General features: G+C 43.5%; 2 protein-coding genes and 1 long non-coding RNA gene across 3 annotated transcripts; 2 read left to right on the top strand and 1 right to left on the bottom strand.

Annotated features, from left to right (window-relative positions):
- LOC112896545 lies at positions 1-1095 on the bottom strand. Its single transcript, XM_025964561.1, has one exon. It carries the CDS (start codon positions 1066-1068, stop codon positions 1-3), a length of 1068 nt encoding a protein of 355 aa, XP_025820346.1. The 5' UTR covers positions 1069-1095.
- A 2066-nt stretch (positions 1096-3161) lies between these two features.
- Positions 3162-3692, top strand: LOC112896531. Its single transcript, XR_003229494.1, has 3 exons — positions 3162-3231; positions 3488-3553; positions 3634-3692. It is a non-coding gene; the product is annotated as an uncharacterized LOC112896531 (long non-coding RNA).
- Positions 3693-13984: 10292 nt separating this feature from the next.
- On the top strand, positions 13985-21894 carry LOC112898204. The gene is made up of 4 exons (XM_025966578.1): positions 13985-14170; positions 14246-14394; positions 20856-21190; positions 21404-21894. Exons 1-4 carry the CDS (start codon positions 13985-13987, stop codon positions 21892-21894), a joined length of 1161 nt encoding a protein of 386 aa, XP_025822363.1.
- The last annotated feature ends 1942 nt before the right edge of the window (positions 21895-23836 follow it).

Below are 23836 nucleotides of genomic sequence, written 5' to 3'. Positions count from 1 at the left end.
TTACTTTTTTCCATATCGCTCATATATATGTTCCACCAAATCCTTCTTGAGGGCGGTATGCTTTGAGTTGTCTTGAATTTCTAAATTTCTTCGTAGCACGTCCTCAAAGCATAGATTAACTTGAGTGCTCACTTCGGGTGGCAATGCGATGGATGCTCCCGGGTTTGTGCTCAAATCGATATGGATTTTGGCCTCCTCTTTTTCATCTTCAATAATCATGTTGTGCAATATAATACAACATATCATTATGTTCACGACGTCTTTTCTCCTCCACAAACATGCCGGACGATGTATGATATTGAATCGGGATTGCAGGACGCCGAATGCGCACTCCACACACTTTCTTACACTTTCTTGACGAGCGGCAAAATGTTGATCCTTCTCATTTTGAGGTCTTGGTATTGTTTTCATGATCGCAGCCCACTCGGGATATATTCCATCGCCAAGATAATATCCCGTGTAGTAGCGATTTCCATTTACATCGAATTGAACTCTTAGAGCTTCCCCCCTCAATTTTTGAATGAACAATGGTGACTTATTTAACACGTTGATATCATTGTTCGATCCTGCAGTTCCAAAAAAAGCATGCCATATCCTTAGATCTTGCGATGCTACCGCCTCTAGGATCATGGTTGGTACCCCTTTATCTCCACGAGTAAAGGATCCTCTCCACCCTACCGGACAATTCTTCCATTGCCAATGCACACAATCTATGCTTCCGAGCATACCAGGAAAGCCACAAGATTCTCCAATTTGTAGAAGGTGTTCCACTTCTTCTTGAGTTGGAGGCCTTAAGTACTCTTCTCCAAAAACCGCAATAATTCCTTCAGCAAATTTACCAAGGGTCTCAAGTGCTGTGCTTTGTGCGATCTTCAGTTTCTCATCAAGTTCATCTGCCGGAGTGCCATACGCTAGCATACGAATGGCAGCAGTACATTTTTGAAGGGGTGACAGTCCCTCTGTTCCCATGGCATCGTACTTAGTAGTAAAATAATCATCCCACTTTCCTAGTGCTTCAACAATTCGGAGAAATAAAGGACAATTCATCCTAAACCTTCGATGGAACATCTCATCAGTGTAGATGGGTTTCTCAGCAAAATAGCAAGCAACTAAATCCTCATGTGCAGCTTGACGGGGTCTTGGAATGTACCTTCTACCGTAGAACGCCTGCTTTTTTGGTTGTTCTTGTTGTTTCGCTAAGATGTTTTCTCCAATCCGATTGAGGTAGTTGTCCATGAACTGGTCTTCAGCGATGATGTCATCTTCTATGAGCACATCAATCTCCATGTCTTCTGGATCATCAAGCCCACCCTCCATGTCAACCTCCATATCAGAAGGTTCTGAATTTTCACTCATGTTTGAGAAGTGGTGCGGATGAGGAAAAGTGCAACCTTTGATCCATTTAAATAATAGTACCACTACTACTATCACACTTTCACACGCACATTCACACTAGCAGGCACACGTACAGGCACACTAGCAGGCACACGTACAGCACACGTACAGGCACACGTACAGGCACACATGCAGGCATATGTATATTCACACTAGCAGGCACACGTACAGGCACACTAGCAGGCACACTAGCAGGCACACGTACAGGCACACTAGCAGGCACACTAGCAGGCACACGTGCAGTCCTCCAAGATCAGTTGCAAGGGTTGGCTGGTACCCTACAGCGGAGGGAATACGTCCAAGTCAGATTACAAAAATTCAAGATGAGCCTGGGAACAACTTCATCCTCAAACATCTAATAGCTATGACATGTTCGGCTTTCATATCATCCGACATTCCCGAAGTATCTTGTGTGAGGAGCCTAGAGTAAGTTTCCATCGTCTTAGTTTCCTTTTCGATCAATTTTGCAGCTTTCTCTTCCTTGGCTCTTTCTAGACCAATTTTTGATACCTCCATCTTGTCATTATTTAACTTTTCTTGCATTTCAAGAAGCTTCAACCGTTTTGCATGGACACCATTTTGAACCTTGTCAAATCTATCAAGCTCATCAACATCTATAGCACTCTCTTTTGATTTGCCCTTGTTTGCAGCTGCAGCCTTTTTAGCCTTCTTCTGTCCCATCGGCCTAGGGAGATCAAAATCTTCAACTCCACCTCCCTCTACAATGTTCTCGTCTCCATATCCTTAACAGGACTGTTGTAACAAATCCATTTGGCCTGATTACGAACCATGTTCCACACATTCATTAAACCAAAATGTGATCCCTGACTATCTTCCACATACATCTTGTGTGCTTTCTCTAACCACATGTCTTCAGAATAACCACTAGTATAGATCCTCCTAACCTTCAGATAGCAATCATTGAACATATTTGCCCACTTGTTTATCTTGTGCCACCTCTCCTTAACCTGTTTTTTGTCCTATGTCTATTCTTTGGCGTAGTTAGGTTGTATTCTTCTGCCACATCTGACCAGTACTGTTCACCCTTTTTGTTGTTTCCCTTGATTGAGTCAATGGAGTGTTTTAGCCAAGCACTCATCTACAAAGAGAGTGCCATTCAGAATTGTAGACAAAACATGTACTATTGATTTAAAACACTAGATTGCATGCTTACCACTCTCTCATCTTCTTCTTGCTTCCAAATTAGACGTGACACGGTCCTAACTCCATCCCCATCTTCATCATTACCCTCTTCGCCCTCAATGTCAATAGGGCTGCTGTGTGTATGTCCAACATGTCCAACAAAATGAGCATTTTCGGGTACGTTTTGTGGCTGATCCATCATGTAACTCATGAATCCTTCGGAGCTGCAAAAGTATACAACTACTGAAATAAAAACCCAATCTCGACTGAACATAGGTGAGTATGGACTGAACATAGATGCGTATGGACTGAACTTTGCCACCTCTGCTTTTGATTAGGACCGAAGCACAAACACTGCTGGTTGCTGGTGCAGTTACTCATGCTTTCTTACTACCTCTGGTCCAAAGTACACGTCATCCTAGAATGCCTGTGCTAAGCATTTTAAATTTTTGACTATTACAACTTTTAAGAGTACATAACTTCATTACATGGAGAATCAATTTTGTTAAACATATACTTAGAAAGAGTAGTAATTGTCAAATATGTGTGTTAGAGACTGTAGCAGTGACCTAAAAGACAACTGAACCTTAATGGAGATAGATATTAATTCAGGCTCCTAAAATTTCTCTGTTCCTTTCAGGCACTGTCTTTGCATATGGTGTAACTAGCAGTGGGAAAACTCACACCATGCATGTAAGTTTCTGCTCTCGTGTTATGCCTGTGTATCTACTATTTTTAATGCCTCTAGCAATGGTCTGCTGTACCTGCTTGTTCAGCACAAGGCATTTCTTTATTGTTTAGTATAAATATTGCTCATCATCCTCTTCTTATGATACCAAGCTAAAGAAACTCAATTTCATTTTTCACAAGCTACAAATTTGGGCAGGAAGAATTTACTACTCTTCATTGTTGAACTTCCTTTCATGGTACATTTGCATTATTGTTGCAGGGAGAACAGAAGTCACCTGGAATCATTCCATTGGCCGTGAAGGATGTATTCAGCATTATTCAAGATGTAATTTCCTCATTTTTCTATCGACTGTTTGACTAAAACAGGACAGCATATGACATTGTCTTATCTTTTGCTGACATCAGACACCTGGACGAGAGTTTCTTCTGCGAGTTTCGTATCTTGAAATTTACAATGAGGTGACTTCTCTTTTCAATTTATACAGAACAATAAGTTAAGCTGCATGGATTTCTTTTACTTCATTGATATGTATTATTCCATATTCATTACTTATCTGCTCTTGGTTTATTTTGTCTATGGGCTGGGTCCTTTTTCTTATCCTTTTTGAGAAAGATACTCTTGTCCATTAGTGTGAAACAAGCCTTTCCTTCTTAGCTGATAAATTATCATACCCTTATTTGTTCTGTTGATCTAATCATTTAGGGAACCTATGTGGAAGGGATTAAAGAAGAGGTTGTTTTATCACCTGCACATGCACTCTCTCTAATAGCATCTGGAGAAGGTACTTGTTTCTATCTAGAGGACATGCTTTATATTATACAACCCAAATTTCTTGGACAGAAGCCTTTGGGTGAATCGGATACACCTGCTCTCTATTACCTGAGTTGTACATTGCTATACATTGGTAATCAAGGACTAAACATCAGAGGGACATTCGCAATCAATCCTCTCCAGCAGAGGGACATTGACAATCAAGCAGAACTCAACATAGCTTCAGAGGATACCTTTGAAGCAGATCACCAAAGGCTGTAGCTGCAGTGGACGACCCATGGAAGCTGCCGGTGCTGGAGCAGAACCGTGCGCCGGGTGACGGGGTGCCGGCCGGAGATGAGTACTGGCCGACGAACGGGACGGCCGCAGTGGACGGGGCTGCCGCGGGTGACGGGGCATCCACCTGCCGAGGAGGGCGACCGGCGGCGGACGATGCAGCTGCTGTGGAAGGGACGGCCGCAGTGGATGGGGGCACCCACCCGCGACCGGCGGCAGCGGAGCTCGGGCAGCGCAACCCGGTGCCTGCCGTGGCACCTCTCCTCTGATGCATCTGGGCAGCGTCTCCGGCGAGCACTGGATCTCGGCGGCGGCAGGCTCGGCGGCGTCTCCGACGAGCACTGGATCTCCGGCGAGGAAGATGCGCGCTCCTCCACGAGCCTCCGCACGCCGCCGCGAGCGAGCTGAGCCACCGTATCCGTGCGCCGCAGCTCCGTCGGTGCGCTAGGGCCAGCCGCCCTCCTCTTCGCCGCGCCGCACGGGCTCCCCGTTCACCCAGTCACATGGAGGAAGAAGGGCGCGCGCGGGATTTGGAGCGCGAGGAAGAAGGGCGCGCGTGGGATTTGGGGCCGGATCGAGCGGAAACTCCCGCCTTCCGCACGAGATCGTGAAGAGCCGGGCAACGGTGTACAGCATAGAGTCTTTCCTCCGTTTCTTGCCTCGACGCGCGAGCCAGAGCCCGTCTCCCCGTCAAGAGCTCGGTGCCAGGAATTTTTGCAAAAGAGACCTTGAAGACGGCTGTAGAGACACCTAAATCAACGGGCTGTACATGCCCTAAGCTGGTAGATTCTCGAGATTGATGAAGTCACCATAGGCGTATCGCTGTCGACGGGCACATTGCCTACCACTAAAAGAATAACGAATCCGGGTGGACAGGTTCCACCATAACGAATTTTACCAACTGACTTACCATTTGGTAATGATTGGAGCTTTTCTTGAAGTCTCCTCACGCGATCCAAACAAAGCAGATTGTCTTTTCTCCATCTTGGCTAAGGCCTCCTCCAACAAGCCAACTCAGCTAGCTCATAGGAGTCCAACTTATCATTTAGCTTACATGGAAGAAGGAAAGGTGAGCAGAGAAAGTGTACTATCTCTTCTTCAAGAGCTAGCTTGATGAGGATATCAACACCAACAATACATCCATGCCGACACAAGTACCTATTGCTGGTCCTATTACTCATGCTCGTGCTTGTCAACTTAATCATCAGGTGAATTCACTTTTGAGTTCATGTCCATCATGTTTAGACCATGGAGACGCGTGCACTCTTATTTTGCTTAGGAACCAAGGAGACGACCGAAAGGGAAACGGATTCGCGCAGACTAGATTCAGACTGCAGAACAGCACAAACTTGTGATGGTCAAAACGGTCACATACGGACTCGGATTGGGGCGTTCAAGTACTTCATGGAAAGCTTATGAAGTCTTCTTTCAAATGGATCAAGCCTCATATCCATATCTGTTCGGAGTCGGCCGCAATCCTCAAATTAATACAGAATTCTTTTCTGCCCATGATGCTGCGTCACCCTATTTTAGCCCAATGGGCCGTGTATCAAGTTGATCATATTACGGACGCATCCTAGGGTTGGAGTATGACCCAGCATCCCTGTGGTCGTCCTCTCACATCCTTATACCCCTTAGCCGCCGCCAATAACACTTGGGTTTTGTTTAGATCAAGTTTAGCTCTCGCTACTTGCTGGTAAGCGCGCGTGCTAGATCAGCCGCCCGTCTTTCGGTCTTCGAAATCCCACCTTATTGGGGATTGAGTTTGAAACCTTCATTTACATCTGGTAATTTAGTACTTGTTCTACTTGTTCTTGCTAGTTCTTCGATTGCTTGCAGGACGAGTACCCTAGTGGCCGGAGTGTTGCACTCCACAAGATCGTGGCAGCCATAGGAGGTGGTGTATCGGTTGCTAAGGCGCAGCGTCCTTGGAAGGCTATAGTCGGGCCGTGAACGTCGTCTCCTCCATCAATCGAGTTATTCCACGCCTCTCATCGAAATATCAGGAATAAACCCTAGCGGGTTCACATCAGTTGGTAATCAGAGCAAGGTTGTTCGGCGAGAGACTTCCAATCCTTCACAATTTTTAATTTCCTATAATCCAGAAAAGCCAAAAAAAATAGTAGATTAGTTTCTCCATAATCCTATAAACCTCTTGATCCTTTGACTAGTACTGCTTAGTTAGGGCTTGTTGAGTTTTTGGTTGCATCAGTTTGTGTCGAGTTGCTGGTCTTAGCGTCTAGTCATTTAGAGTTTCGAGTTCTAATCATGTTTGTGTCACCATTGCAGATTAGGGTTTCTTTGTTTCTCTCCATGAGCCAGAGTATTTCCAAATCCCTTTGTTTTGTTTGCCACCATAACACTAACCATGTCCGTTGAGGTTACATCCACGTCCATCCTTCCATCTAGAAAATAAAACCCAACAAGTTCCAAACAAAATTTGATTCGGAGTCAAATTTCTGCCTAAAAAGAAAACCACCATATTTCCTTGGTGCCGAATCAAAATAGGCCATTTAAATACAATTAGGAAAGGATTTTTCACAAAGTTTTTAATGGATCCAACGTCACCCTAAAATTCCTTCAGAGCGCTTCACAATCGCCCTGGACATATGCACATCTGTTGGTTTTGCAAAACAGCCACTTGTTTTTACTTTACTGATGAATCACCTTTCCCAAGGGAACATTTAGTTGCTGTAAGTAGCTTGTTATCTCTTGTTGTAAAATTTTAGCTTTGTGATACTTGAAAGAAAAAATAGAAAAGAAAAAGAAAGGAAAGAAAAGAAAGGAAAGAAAGAAAAGAAAGAGAAAGAAGATGAGAAGAGGTTTCCTTTTGGTGCTATTCCTCTCCTTGTGATCTGTCTTTGCTACAGTTCAGTGACTTCGTTTGTGTCCAGGCTCACATCTCTAGTATGTTCTAGCCTAGGACCAGCACAGTACCGCCATTGAAGGATTACTCAGCTTGCTTTTGTGACTAACATGGTGCTAGTACTTCCTTGCTTCAGCCCACCTATAACTCCACATATTCGACTACAGTTTGACAGGTCCTGTTGTTGTGGTGCCGATATACTTTGTTCCATGGCTGCAGACTTGTTGGTTGTCGTCCCCTCCTGTTGAGCAAGGTAAGAATTGGTAAGAGCTTATGAAACAGGTTGAGACTGAGCGCCTTGCAGTAGTTATATCCCACTAGCTGTAGGATCTTATTTCTTTACCTATTTTCTTGTTGCCACTGTGATGAGGAAATCACCATGCTGGACGTGCACGAGCCAGCCTCATCACCAAGCTGCAAGTCGTCGCCAACTTGGACTGCGAGTTCGGTTCGGATTCAGCCGACCACCCTGCACCAAAACGGCGATATCTCCCTCATACGGCGTCCAAATAAGGCGTTGTTGGATGCGTTGGAAACTTGACGACGAGACGCTTCTTTTGGTTTTGCTCTTAGGTCCAGAAGCCTCGTGGATCATTTTGTGTGACCATGACAAGATGCTGCGTCACCAGTTTTGGGCCTTTTCAGGCCTTGTATCATGTCGGGCCTTATGCCCAAGTTGTAGCCCCCCCCCCCGGGGGTCACCCCAACCCTAGGACATCCCTCTTTGCATAAGAACTCAATAGCTGCCACCATTTAGGGTTGGGTTTTGTTTAGTTCTAGTTTTCTATCAAGAAACTAAGTTTGATCATTGTAACTGTAGCGACAAGTCCTTTTATTGTGATCTAGGGCCCCTATTCTTGTTCTTCTCGATTGTGGCGATTATTCCTTTCGAACTGAGTGCTTGAACCCCTCTTGTGATTTGCTTCAACTATATTTGCAATTGTGCGATTGTGTGTTTACACCTTCTTGCTTGTGTCCTTCGATTCACTTGCAGGAAAAGCCTTCTCGACGAGGTCAATCAAGTTGTGCTTGGTTGATAACCAACGGAGCAGTGGTGTAGCGGTTGCAGGGTTCGAATCTTGCTGATTTAAAGCCGGATCGTCAATGTCGAGTCCTCCACCAATCGAACTTGTCCTACCTCTCAGAAGATCAGGCCTTGTCCTCATCACGCTGTTCTTTTAACTATGACAAGATTGTGGCAGAACCGCCTGAATTATTCCGGCTCAAGTGCGCTAGTCATCGCTATACAACCGATACTAACTCAACGCACTTCAAATGGAACAACCCATTGGTCTGTCGGGTCTCCGCCTGATGTAACCACGGTTCAACAGGATCGAAACAGGTTTACCTCGCACGAAGGCGAGTTTACAATCGCACAACAGCTCACCAACTTTTAATTCACAGAATATTAAACATTATTACAAACCATTTCAAACTTAGGTATACTTATACAAACATTGTTTAAAAACCACAAGCTATGCAAGCTTGTGTCGAGTCACAGCGGAAGAAATTAACACGCGACTACACACGTCGCGAAGATTGACACCAAGTTCAGTCCGAAACATGGTGTCATTCCGGAGGGTCACTGCCAGCCGGGGACGGATCCCACTACACGGACCAGCCAAACGGAACAGAGATTGGCCATGCTAGACCATCCGTGGGGTTCTCAAAGGTCATACCTGAAAAATAGACTAGCAAGACTGAGTATATACTAATACTCAGCAAGACTTAACCGGAATTGGGTATACTTAGCCCATAACTAGACCATGGAGGATTTGAGAGGCTCTGGTTTTCTTTTGCTAAAAAACAACAAAGAGTATGGTCTAACTTTCATGTTTTAGCTTTCAGCTTCTAGTTGCATTAACCATTCTAGGTAAGCACCTGTACTAGGCAAACAAGATAGAGATTAGCATCTTTCAAGATTATGCCAACGAGAGTTACTGTTCTTACTCTATGTGGCAGAAGGAAAAAGCAGTCTCAATCTCCGTGAGAAACGGACGATTCTGAATCGAGTTTCATAACCTTGCAAGGGTAAACCTAACTCACATGCTTGGAACATCCAATGATCATTCCGAAGCAGCCGTTTGCCTTTCATTCCGACTCGTGGGTCAAGGCCACCACAAGCGACTGTAGGACCATACGCACATCCAATGTGCAGGACATACGTCTGTAGCGCGACTACATGACCGTACTCCTATCCGCTGCGCGGAACGTACTCCCGCATGTCGGTGCATGTGAAAAACCAAATTACAAGTGGTGGAAGGTATGTCCACTCGTCGGGCCGATTGGTTACTAGGCTTACCGCTTTCCATATTTCACGGCATGTGGCTAGTACTTTCAAACGCTTAACCACAGCTACCACACACTGCGACCTTAACAACTTTTACCAACACAGACGGGATAACCTTTCAAGTCATGATACTGCACATGACCCCGTCCATCATCCTTATAGTGATTGCAGAATGGTAAACATTCAATTCCTATATCGTGCGAGTGACAGGAAATCATCCGACTTCTGCCGGTCCTATTAGTAGAGCATCTATTCGATATGGACTCAGGCTCATTACATAGGTTCCTAGTATTCATGCATCTAGGGTTCCATTTCAACTCCTAGACTTAATGCATAATATAGATATATAAGGATAAAACCGTATAAGTGTAGTAATTTCAAATACTGGGTTATGCATCGGGGCTTGCCTTCTTGAGCGGGGCTGGGGTCGGGAATGTCAAAGACTTCCGAACCTTGGTTCGGGGCTTCAGTTATAACCTCAGCGACGTTCGCAGGATCTACAGAAATCCTTTGCTCGGTTTCCGGGACTAGCTCGTAGTCTCCGTCGTCGAGTGTCGTTGACTCTACATGATATGCAATGATTTAACTTAGATGGTTCTTGAGTTAAAAGTTTTACTTCACGATAAAGTTGCAATCCAACAATTTGATGAACACAATGTCACAAAACAAGAAATTTGCATTCAAACCTATTATTTGTATCTCAATTTAATTATCCTAACCAATGGAATTAATTGAATAAGATTAACAAGATTGATTTTTATTCTGAAACCTATAAAAGTTATGGTCTTGAATTTTTGTGGGTAAACTCACATTTAGTGGATGAGCTTACTATGAATTTTTCATAATTTTCTGAAAATAGAAATTAAAGTATTTGAATTAAGTTCAAATTTCAAGTTTAAATGCAAACCTTAAGCAAAACAGTGTTGTAAATTTCTAAAATATTCACAATGGACTACTCTATGGCAGAACATCACATGGTATAAACATCTAAGCATGAAAACCTTAGTAACATGCTTGAATAAATTCAAACTTTTTCTAGCTTGATTTGCATAAGTTTAAATTAATTCAAACTAGGGTTCAGTACTATAGGTGAATTTTTCACACAAGATCACTCATACCCTAAACAAGCTACTCACCAAAATTGATAAGTAATAGAGCTAGTATGCATAAGTTATACTCAAGATACCCTTTTGTTAAACTTTACAATAACTCTAAGAATATTTGCTTTCAAACTGAACTTCATTAATAAACGTTGTAGAGTTAAACTTCTGGAGTATAACAAAATTGGTTTGGCAATTTTTGGATTTTTCTACAATTTCCTATGAATTTTACAAGTTGGCTGATTTGAATTAGAGAAGGGGTACTGATTTTCTACAGAAAGGCCCCTGGAAAGATTCAAATCCTTGCAATCGGGTCCTTGGCTGGGCTACACAGGGATGCCGATCGGTGGCGTCCAGATTCCAGCGAGGGGGCTCGCCGGTGGCGAGGGGGAAGTGAGGGGAAAGGTTCAGGAGCTCACGGCGGTCACGGGGGTGGCCGGTGTTGGGGAAGAGAAGGGCCGAGGCGGCGGGTCAACGGCGAACAGAGACGGGCAGCGGAGTTCCGAGGGACGGCGTCGGCGTTCCGGTGGCCGGAGGGCAGGAGAGCGCCAGGGAAGTGGCTAGATAGCTTCCACGCGATGATGTGGTGCTGGTGGTGTACTTGTCCGGGGCTGAGAGGCGGTGGATCGGCGGGACGACGGCGAGGCCGAGCGGCGGCGGAAGCTCGAGCTCACCGGCGTAGTGGTCCGGTCGTTCTTGTGCAAGAGAGCGAAATTGGGCAGGCTGGGGAGCACCAGTGGGTGGCGGGGGTGCTTCTAGAGCACTGGATCGGGGATGGGAGGCAGCGGAGGCGGCTGTCGACGGAAAGCCGGGGCTGCGGCGGGGCTCCGGCGAGGTGGGGTGCTCGGGAAAGTGAAAGGCAGTGGAAATGCACGTGTGTGAGCGCAAGAGTGAGTCCGTGGGGAGCTCCAGGACATGCTCAAGGTCCAGAAGAAGGCATGGGTGCGCGAGAGCAACTGCTGGCAAGCCGGCGGTGCGCGTGGAGGCTCGGGCGGCGGCGGCGCGACGTGGAGGAGCGCGGAGAGGGCCAGCGTGGGCCGGGAAGAGGCGGCGCGGGTGCTGGGACGGCACGTGGCGCTGAGGGAAGCGGCGTGAGGCAGCAGGTGCTCGGCACATGGCCGGCGAGGGCGGCAGTTCACGGGCGCGAGCATAAGCAAAGCAGGGTGAGGGGCTGGAGGTTGAAGACAAGGGCTGATCTGTGATTTTTTGAAAATACAGGGACTCCACTGTAAAGCCTAGTTAACTTTCAAACCATAGCTCAATTGAAAATGTGCCCAAAAGCAAAAGTGTAGAGTTTAACAAGATCTACAACTTTGCTTTTAAGTTCAGTTTCAAAAGAGTTAAGGATCTGAATTTAACTTAAAACTTGGCAAAATTTTAAACTTTAAAGAAATCCTATTAAAAATCTACACTACATTTGCATTCTTTGGGTAGTTTCACCTCTAGTTGCGGTTTAAAAGTAAGTTCTTGATCTTTTGCAAAACAACCTTCATATGTTTTGATTTTTACATCCCATTCTCACCCATTTAACACTAAAGGACCCAAATTTTCCAGAATTACACAAATACCCTTTTCCCTTTGCATTAAAGTTTTAGCACACATATATAAAATCAAACATACACACTTTATACTAGAACCTAGGGTGTTTTAATCCTAAGTACCTGAATGTCACAAAGATCTGAGGATGACGGGAGTTTGGGTCACTCCCCTCGTACAAAGGGCATCATACAACACTTTGAAAAATAGGTGAAGCTGTACATAGAAGGACTTGATAATGATTTGCAGGTGACGAATGACAAGATTGGGCAGTTGGAGGCCACTCAGATTGCCACAAATGCCAAGCTTACAGGGTTGGAGACATCGGTTGGTCATATTGACAAGAGCCTTGCTGCCCTCTTGAAGCATTTTGACGAGTTCCATACTAAAACCAATGATCAGCATAAGGAAGATAGCAAAAAGAGAGAGCATGTCAAGGATAATTGGGATGATTATCTGGCTGATACTAAACAAGATGACCAAGAAGCTCTTGATCACCGATGACTACGTACTAATCGTAGAGGTATGGGTGGTCATCGCCGGTGTCAGGTACATGGTAATGATGATGTTTTTAGTAAGATTAAATTTGAGATACCTCCTTTTGATGGTAAATATGATTCAAACGCATACATTACTTGGGAGATTGTTGTTGATCAAAAGTTTGCATGTCATGAATTTCCTGAAAGCACATGTGTTAGGGCTGCTACTAGTGAGTTTACCGATTTTGCTTCTGTTTGGTGGATAGAACATGGCAAGAAAAATCCTAATAACATGCCACAAATATGGGATGCTTTGAAATGGGTCATGCGGGCTAGATTTGTCCCTTCTTATTATGCACGTGATCTGCTAAATCAGTTGTAGCAATTGAGACAGGGTGCTAAGAGTGTAGAAAATATTATCAGGAGTTACAAATGGGTATGTTGCGTTCTAACTTAGAGGAGGGTGAGGAACCTGCTATGGCTAGATTTTTGGGTGGTTTAAACCGTGAAATTTAGGATAACCCATTTGTTTCATCTTGCTTGTAAAGCTGAAAGGGAAGTGCAGGGGCGACGTGCTAGTGCCAAGACTAATGTTTCTGCAGGAAAATCTACATCATGGCAGCAGCGCACGAGTACTTCTCTAACTAGACGTGCATCTCCCCAACTCCCTCGCCGAGTCGACCAGCACCACCACCTTCCTCCAACGACAAACCATGTGGTTCTCCCACAAATTCAGTGACCAAATCTATCCAGAAACCAGCCGCTAGTGCTTCTTCGATAGTCTCCACTGGTAGAACAAGAGATGTTCAATGTCACCATTGAAAGGGCTTTGGGCACGTGCTGCGTGAATGTCCTAGCAAGCGTGTTTTGATGGTCAAAAAAGATGGTGGGTACTCCTCTTCTAATTATTTTGATGAAGATACACTTGCTTTGCTTACTGCTAACGATGCAGGTAGTGAGGGACAACCCGAATAGCAGATTGGTGCAGATGATGCAAAGCATTATAAGAGTCTTATTGTGCAGCGTGTGCTTAGTGTACAAATAGAGAAGGTAGAGCAGAACTAGCGGCATACATTGTTTCAAACAAAGTGTGTCATTAAAGAGCATTCGTGCCTATTGATCATTGACGGAGGTAGCTGCAACAACTTGGCTAGCAGCGATATGGTGGAGAAGCTTGCACTTACAACCAAACCACATCCACAACCGTATCACATTCGATGGCTGAACAACAGTGGTAAGGTATAGGTAACTAGACTAGTGCAAATTAATTTTGCTATGGGATCATATCGTGATGTTGTTGAATATGATGTTGTGCCTATGGAAGCTTGTAATATTCTGCTAGGTAGGCCATGGCAATTTGATACATATTCTATACATCATGGTAGATCAAATCAGTATTCTCTCTTGCACCATGATAAGAAAATTGTGTTGCTGCCCATGACTCCTGAAGCTATTTTGTGTGATGATGTTGCTAAAGCTACAAAAGCTAAAAGTGAGAGCAAGAAAAATGCCAAATCTGCTGCTGCTAAGAAGGATGAGATAAGATTGAAAGGACATTGCTTGCTTGCGACTAAATCTGATATTAATGAATTGATTGATTCCACATCTGTTGTATATGCTTTGGTATTCCAAGATGCTTTGATTTCAATTCACGATATGGAACATTCTTTGCCCCCTGCTGTTGCTAATGTCTTGCAGGAGTATTCTGATATTTTTCCAAGTGAGATACCAGCGGGGTTGCCACCTATACGAGAGATTGAGCACCAAATTGATCTTATTCCTGGTGCATCTTTGCCAAACCGTGCACCATACATGACCAATCCAGAGGAAACCAAAGAAATTAAGCGGCAAGTGCAAGAACTACTCGACAAAGGTTATGTGCGTGAGTCTCTTAGTCCTTGTGCTATTCCAGTTATTTTGGTGCTTAAGAAAGATGGAACATGGCGTATGTGTGTTGATTGTAGAGCTATTAATAATATCACAATTTGATATCGACACCCTATTCCATGTTTAGATGATATGCTTGATGAATTGAGTGGTGTTGTTGTGTTTTCCAAAGTTGATTTGCGCAGTGGGTACCACCAAATTCGTATGAAATTGGGAGATGAATGGAAAACTGCTTTCAAAACTAAGTTTGGTTTATATGAGTGGTTTGTCATGCCTTTTGGGTTAACTAATGCACCTAGCACTTTCATGAGATTAATGAACGAAGTTTTGCGTGCTTTCAATAGAAAATTTGTTGTAGTCAACTTTGATGATATACTGATTTACAACAAATCTATGGATGAACATCTTGATCACTTACTTGCTGTTTTAATGCCTTACGAGATAAACGTTTATTTGGTAACCTTAAGAAGTGCACATTTTGCACACATCGAGTATCTTTTCTTGGCTATGTTGTGACTCCACAGGGAATTGAGGTTGATCAAGCCAAGGTAGAAGCTATACAAGGATGGCCTGTACCAATGACTATCACACAAGTGTGGAGTTTTCTAGGACTTGCTGGGTTCTATCACCATTTTGTGAAGGACTTCAATACCATTACTGCACCATTGAATGAGCTTATAAAGAAGGGAGTGCCTTTTAGTTGGGCCAATGTACAAGAGAACGCCTTCAACATGCTGAAAAATAAGTTGACACATGCACCTTTTCTCCAACTTCCTGATTTTAATAAGACTTTTGAGCTTGAATGTGATGATAGTGGAATTGGATCGGGTGGTGTTTTCTTACAAGAAAAGGCAAACATGTTGCATATTTTAGTGAAAAATTAACCGGATTTGATCTGAATTATTTCACTTATGATAAAGAACTGTATGCTCTTGTGCAAACATTAGAAACATGGTAGCATTATTTATGACTCAAAGAGTTCATCATTCATTCTGATCATGAATCTTTGAAACATATTCGTAGTCAAGAAAAACTGAACCCTAGACATGCTAAGTGGGTTGAGTTTAGTAAGTCTTTTCCTTATGTTATTAAGCACAAGAAAGGTAAAGAGAATATCATTGCTGATGCTTTGTCTAGGAGGTATACTTTGCTAAATCAACTTGATTACAAAATCTTTGGATTAGAAACAATTAAAGACCAATATGTTCATGATGCTGATTTTAAAGATGTGTTGCTGCATTGTAAAGATGGGAAGAGATGGAACAAATTCATCGTTAGTGATGGGTATGTATTTAGAGTTAACAAGCTATGCATTCTAGTTAGCTCCGTTCGTTTGTTGTCGCTGCAGGAGGCGCATAGAGGTGGTTTGATGGGATATTTTGGAGCTAATAAAATGGAGGACATACTTGCTGGTCATTTCTTTTGGCCAAAAATGAGAATAGATGTGGAGAAGTTTGTTGCTCGTTGCACGACATGTCAAAAGGCTAAGTCACTAAATCCACATGGTTTGTATTTGCCTCTACCTATTCCTAGTGCTCCTTGGGAAGATATTTCTATAGATTTTATGTTGGGATTGCCAAGGACTAGGAAGGGACGTGATAGTGTGTTTGTGGTTGCTGATAAATTTTCTAAAATAGCACATTTCATACCATGTCATAAAACTGATGATGCTACTCATATTGCTGATTTGTTCTTTCAAGAAATTGTTCATCTGCATGGTGTGCCCAACACGATTATTTCTGATCGTGATGCTAAATTTATTAGTCATTTTTGGAAGACTTTATCGGCTAAATTGGGGACTAAGCTTTTGTTTTATACGACATATCATCCCCAAACTGATGGTCAAACTGAAGTTATTAATAGAACGTTGTCTACTATGTTAAGGGCTGTTTTAAAGAAGAACATTAAAATGTGGGAAGAATGCTTGCCTCATATTGAATTGGCTTATAACTGCTCGCTGCATTCTACTATAAAGATATGCCCGTTTCAGATTGTTTATGGTTTCTTGCCTCGTGCTCCTATTGAATTTAATGCCTTTACCATCTTCTAAAAAACTAAATTTTGATGCTACTAAGTGTGCTGAAATTATGTTAAAACTGCATGAAACAACTAAAGAAAACATAGAGGGTATGAATGCTAAATATAAATTTGCTGGTGATAAAGGTAGGAAGGAACTAAAGTTTGAACCTGGAGATTTAGTTTGGTTGCATTTGAGAAAGGGAAGGTTTCCTGAATTGTGAAAATCTAAATTGCTACCTTGGGCGGATTGACCATTTAAAGTGTTAAAGAAAATTAATGATAATGCATATAAGTTAGATCTGCCTACAGATTTTGGGGTTAGTCCCACATTTAACATTGTAGATTTGAAGCCATATTTGGGAGAGAAAGATGAGGTTGAGTCGAGGACGACTCAAATGCAAGAAGAGGGGGATGATGAGGACATCAACACCAACGATACATCCACGCTGACACAAGTACCTATTGTTGGTTCTATTACTCGTGCTCGTGCTCGTCAACTTAATCATCAGGTGAATTCACTTTTGAGTTCATGTCCATCATGTTTAGACCATGGTGACGCATGCATTCTTATTTTCCTTAGGACCAAGGAGACGACCGAAAGGGAAACAGATTCGCAAAGGCTGGATTCATGCTGCAGAACAACACAAACTTGTGACGGTCACCACGCTCGCATATGGACTCGAATTGGGGCGTTCAAGTACTTCATGGAAATTTATGAAGTCTTCTTTCAAATGGATCCAGCCTCATATCCATATCTGTTCAGAGTCGACCGCAATCGTTGAATTAATACAGAGTTCTTTTCTGCCCACGGTGCTACATCACCCTATTTTAGCCCAATGGACCGTGTATCAAGTTGAGTCCATTACGGATGCGTCCTAGGGTTGGAGTACGACCCAGCACCCCTGTGGTCATCCTCCTACATCCTTATACCCCTTAGCCGCTGCTAAGAACACTTTGGTTTTGTTTAGATCAAATTTAGCTCTCGCTACTTGCTGGTAAGCGCGCATGCTGGATCAGCCGCCCGTCTTCCTGTCTTCGGGACCCCACCATTTGGAGATTGAGTTTGAGATCTTCCACAAGATCACGGCAGCCATAGGAGGTGAAGTATCGGTTGCTAAGGCGCAGCGCCCTTGGAAGGCTGTAGTCGGGGCCATGAGCATCGTCTCCTCCATCAATTGAGTTATCCCACGCATCTCATCGAAAATCAGGAACAAACCCTAGCGGGTTCACATCGTAACTCATAGAGAAAAGGTGGACATCCTACTTTATTAATGAGAGAGAGGTTGTGGGACCCAAGATGTTTTGAACAATGTGCTATAAGGGCAGTCCCAACCCTTCAGGTTAGATGGTTTCCGTAGCATTAAATTGCCTACCATATAAGAAAAATATTGACATGGCAAGAGAGTTAATGAGGAGAGAAGGAAAATTGATATAAACGGTTTCTCATGCACGACCCGGTTTTGGCTCGATCTCCAACGAGCGAGGATACTGCGAGACCCGCGTTGGGAGTGGACGCCGTTTCTTCCCCATGCAATTTGTGGGACCCACGACCAGGGTCTCTCTACGCCGCTCCAGCACGCCATCCACCTCGCCGGCCGACGTCTCGCCGGCTGAACCTAGCTCACCTTTGTCGGACCGCGCCGCTCGGACCTCCAGGCAACCGGATCTATGGCAAGAGGATGGGAAGAGAAAGGGGCCGAGGCCGCCGCTACGCTTGTCAGTCCGAGCTTCGCCACCGTGGCCTCGCCTTGCACTTCGCAGCCATGGCCACGCCTCAAATCTAGCACACATGAGGGCTAGAAGAGAATCAGTACCAGTGAGCAATGACCTTTGCAAATAATAGGAGGCTGCATCTTAGCAAGCTTTTCCTTTTCAAATCCACCGGCAACAAGCAAAGCGAGAGCACCTAATCCACCGAAGAACTCCAAGTACGATGAGAAATCAACCAAACTTATAGCACAAGACCAAGAGGAATTAAGCAGCAGCCATCTCGCTCGCCAAGCATCTCCACACAGACATACTTACCTCCATGACGCATGCCCAGTTGGGCCATCATGGAGTCCCGTTCTCCTGGCATCAAACTTGAATAATCCCGCGGCACGGTCGACCGCCCGCACTGGCTGAGATGGCGGCAGTAGCAGAAGCAGTTAGCTCGCCACTGCGGGGCCACGCGAAGCCCCGGCGTCGCTGGCGACCGCGAGCCACTCTAAAGCCCCCGCACCACACGCCGGAGCCATTCTCGATGCCGAGGGCCGACCAGGGTGCTATCCACGTCACACCGCCCGACCCCGTTAGGCCCTCGTGCTCGCACGGCCGCTGAGCTGCCGCCGCTGCGCCCGTCTCAGTCCTAGCCGTCGAGTCACCACCATGCGAGAGCGATGGGAGAGGAAGACAGGATTCACGGGAACAAGGTGATAAGAGAGAAGGAGTAAAAATTTATTTGTGGGTTCATGTGAAGAAACTAAGGGTTGGAGCTGTAGTTTCTTTAGGTAGTTTCTTTAGGTAGTGTCTTGGTGACGTGGCAGCATAGATACTGCTTATAGACAGTATGGGTTGGGATTGCCCTAAGATAAACTAATGAAGATATAATCTTTTTGCTATCTCTTTATTACTGTTTGAAACAAAAGTTTGCTACCACTGCTTTGTGCCATATTTTGAATGAATTCTCCTAAGACGTTAAACCTCATGGTAAAATGGCTGCTTAATTTTAGCAATTTTGTCTATTCAACATTTCAAAACAAAGAATCCCATCTTTTTTAATGTCTGACTTTACATTTATTAAACACGCCTGATTTTTCTAAAAATTGTGTTTACAACTGAATTAGACAAACTCAATTGCATGAGGGAAAACAAAGGTAGAAAGGCCTTCTCATTTTAACACTAATCATCTTTTTATATAACACGCATGAGAGAATACTAGTAAATGTCGTAGTGTTTCGTAAAATAGAGCATGTTGAATAGAGAGAATATAGTGGAAATATGTTTAGCTAAGTGTTAACATGTCACATGCCCATGCAAGAAATAGATCTCTTGTTCCAACGTCACACAGGTGATGAGTAATGGCGCAACGCCCGTGCACCCGTAAATTGGTTGAATTTGGATGTCCACAATTTCTTTGTGCTGAGGTCTTCGGCCTCTGCATCAATCACTAGTGCCAAAATTAATTATTGGCACAAGGATTTGAATGGATGGGGTCGTTGCATTTACTCCGATGACTCCACTCTCACACCAAAAGTGTTTTCCCATTTCTGCCTCTACCATTTTTCTCTTGAAATAGTACTCGTAACAAAGTTGAAATATATTATATAGGGTCGCCCCTAAGCACCAATAATGCAAACAGAACATTATTACAGGCCACACGATTAACTAATAGAACATTCTACATTATTACAATTGTTCATATTGTCCTCTTGCGCAGTGTGCGCTTTTGCCCAAGATATGTTTTTGTTATTTGAAAGAATGGGTGTTCTGTAGCAGGGATGCTATGGGCATATGCCTTCTGCTTGCCAAGAGCATCTCCAATGGTTTGGTAAAAAACAGCTCCCTAAAAGTAGATGCAGGAAGTTGCTAAATAAAATTAGGGAGTAGAAAAAATAGTGCTCTCCAATGGTTCCTTACATTTAGTTCCCTAAATAATTCAAATTCTGCCAGCTCCGCTGGGCTTTTTGTTAATGGGCCTATTTTTCCCTGGCCCAATATCTCTTCATGCAATACCTTGTGCTAGGTACCTCGCAGCGTCATCCATGCCGCCTAAACCTACCGCCGTCGTGAGACGCGAGACGCGACCTTGGCTTGGGCACTGCTAATCGCGAGATGCGACCTTGGCTTGGGCAGCTGTGCTACTCGCAGCCTCGCAGGACACGACCTTGGCTTGGGGGCATCTGCTACTTGTGAGACGGAGGCACATCTGCTACTCCCGATCCAAGAATTACTAGTTCATTCACGTGCGGAGGTATCATTTATTAAGTCCACATATCATCCTACCCCCACGTGCATTTGTATCTATGATTAGTACTAAACAAAGTGAGTATTTTTTTCTACAACTTTAATTATGATTGGTTCTATTTACGCAGATATCAAGCTATGAGTCAAAGTAGATTACTTTCCAAGCGAGTTTTAGATGAATCATCGTCAGACGATGACGATGAGTTCATTATTGCTGCAGCTCAAATCGTACAAAGTGCGTCACATATTCGAAAAAAACCAGGTGGTTCTGTTCCAGGGCGTACATACAAATATCGAAATAGAGAAGAGGGGCACGCAAGACTATATCAAGATTACCTGTCTGAAAATCCTACATATGGACCAACCGACTTTTGACGGAGGTTAATTCTTTTCGATTATTCTAGTTAACATATCTTGTATTTAAATTATTAATACCTAGGTATTGTTCTTCTTATAGATTCAGGATGAGTCGACCATTATTTGTTCGTATAATGAAAGCAGTGGAAGAGCATGATGAATACTTTCAACAGTCGATAGATGCAGCTCACCATGTTGGACTTAGTTGCTTACAGAAAGTTACTGCAGCATTTAGGATGCTAACTTATGGAGTACCAGCAGACGCTATAGACGAGGTTGTGCGTATTGGAGAAGGTACGGCCATAGAAAGTCTAAGGAAGTTTGTTAAAGCTGTTATTGATGTTTTTGGGGACGAGTACTTGAGGGCACCCAATGAGAATGATATAGCACGTTTACTTGCAATTGGCAAAGAAAGAGGTTTCCCTGGTATGCTTGGTTCACTTGATTGTATGCATTGGAAGTGGAAGAATTGTCCTTCGGGACAGCAGGGTATGTATTCAGGCCATAATCACACAGCAACAATAATTTTAGAAGCAGTTGCGTCGCAAGATCTATGGATTTGGCATGCTTTTTTTGGTTTACCTGGATCTCTTAACGACATTAATGTTCTTCATCGATCTCCACTATTTGCAAAGTTGGCCAACGGAGAAGCTCCTAAAGTGAAGTATAAGATAAATGGTCATGATTACACAATAGGATACTATCTTGCAGATGGCATATACCCATCTTGGGCTACACTGGTTAAGACCATACCTGAACCACGTGGTAGTAAGAGGTCATACTTTGCAAAAGCACAGGAAGCAGTACGAAAGGATGCGGAACGAGCTTCTGGGGTGCTGCAGTCCCGTTTTGCTATAATTCGAGGGCCAGCTCGGTTTTGGGACGATAAGACGCTGAGCGAAATTATTATAGCTTGTATTATCATGCATAATATGATTGTCGAAGATGAGGGAATACTGGATCCTGACGAACGCTTTGACGACGGAGGAGATTGTGTTGAGCCCTCACATGAGCATACGGCAGATTTCGATGAATTTATTGAGAACCACTTGAAAATTAGAAACAAGAAAATTCACCATCAACTTCAAGAAGATCTAGTGGAGCATCTGTGGCAACACCATCCGGATCTTTATATTTAGTTCTTTGTTTACTCAATTATAAGTTATTTGTCGTGTCATGAGTATAACATATCATGAGAACTATTTGAGAACCTATTTATTTAGTGTCTTCTATTTATTTATTTACTCAAATGGATGGTACTGCCTCAACGGACAGAATTTCAATCTATTCAATGTCTTCCTTTAGTTTGTGTTCTCTTTATATATATCAAGCATGCAAGGTGATGTGTCCAATCTGTGAACTGAAAAGAATAATACACAAGGGTCATCTTGATGCCTAAGTCAGGCTGCAATGGGAGGAAAAGAAATTCCAAAGTGAACACATGTTCCTATTGACACCACTGGAAGAACATCGGCAGCACCTCTTAGTATAAACAGGAAAAGTAAAAAAGGAAGTTTCAGGTACAGACCCTCTCATTCAAGAAATAACTTGCTGCAACAGCCACATTGTTGAAGAGACAAAATCCCATTGCCTCACCATGTTCGGCCAATTTTTGAAATGATTTCATCCCGCAACAACACAGAATGGAACAGCTATAGAAAGTTAGGAATATTTTTGTGAAATGCAGGGAAGGTTGATATAAACTTTACATCTATGACAGAACCAGCAACTTTTAATATTGTGTAGCACAATAATTGAAATTACTTCAAGCACAATAAAGTTCACATAATAAAGTGTACCACTTTAAAACTAACTACAAATAAAAAAGAGACTTCTAATTCATCCGACGTGCAACGATCTCAGCCTGCAAGCACATATAGTACTGTCTTTGCATGTCACTCATAGCACTAAGATCCATACTCATTATTCTCTGTTCTTCTGCAATACGCTTCAAGTAAAGATTGTTTGCCTCATTGTCAAGGCGTTCTTTCTCTTGCTCAAGTCTTTTTTGCTCATTTGTATACTTTTGTTCTTCAATTGCAAGCTTCTTTTGTTCCAGCTCAAGCCTCTCTTTATCAAGAGCATATGCTTTTGCAAATCTCTCATCTCTCTTTAGCTCCTTTTCTGCATCAGCCTCTCTCTTCTTTGCCCACAGAGTGTCCAACGCATCTGAATATGCATCCATACCCCCTCTACGCATCTCTTTTGCCATCTTCTTACCAATTGTTCTTCGTGGCAGATCTGTTTGTGGAGGGCTAGTCTCGGCAGGAGCATCCTGATTCCCATCCGGAGTAGTAGGATCAACTAATCCCGGACTTGTATTCTTTGCTTCCTTTCGCTTTTTGTGGCTGTTTTTTGCAGCAGCTGCTAGCTGTTGCTTCTCATGCCATTTTGGCTGATTTCTAAGCTGGAGCCAACAGTGCCTAAACTGAAAAGACTTGTTGTGGGTGTCTTGGGACTTGAAAAGCTTCTCAGCCTCCTCTACCTGCATATAATAGAGACACGTTAATCGGAATAGTAGGATATTAGTGCACAATGTCAGATGTAGTAGTGTTTGTTACCCTGTCATGAATGGTCATTCCGCTCTGGTTTCTATTGTTTATCTGGGATATACAAGCACAAAACTTGCTAACAGCATCATTGATAGAACTCCAACGATGCAGCAAGGAATTTTGATTACGATCTGGTAAAGGTCCTCTATTGCTATCATAGTATCGATGGATTCTTCTCCAGAACGTATCTTTGGTTTGATTTGTCCCTTGTGTTGCATCCGTATTGACATTTAACCATGCTGAAACAAGAAGCCTATCTTCATCCACACTAAAGTTTTTCCCTTTTTGCTTGTGAGGTGCCTTCGATGTGAGATTGGTCTCGTTTTTGGGCGGTGACTGCTGCGACTCAGTTGGTATAGTCCCATAGTCTTCGAAACCTGCATCATACTGACCTTCATTCAACAAGTTGGTGAAGTATCCATCACCTCCTTCCATTCCTATTTTTTGAAACAAAGGTATGAGTATCGTGCAGGTATGAGTAACTCACTACAAGACCGACAAGACGCTATGATTCTGCACTCTGGTAAGA

Source organism: Panicum hallii, chromosome 6 (assembly GCF_002211085.1).
Source record: "Panicum hallii strain FIL2 chromosome 6, PHallii_v3.1, whole genome shotgun sequence".
Classification (NCBI taxonomy): domain Eukaryota; kingdom Viridiplantae; phylum Streptophyta; class Magnoliopsida; order Poales; family Poaceae; genus Panicum; species Panicum hallii.
This window is presented reverse-complemented; position numbering and strand designations above follow the sequence as displayed.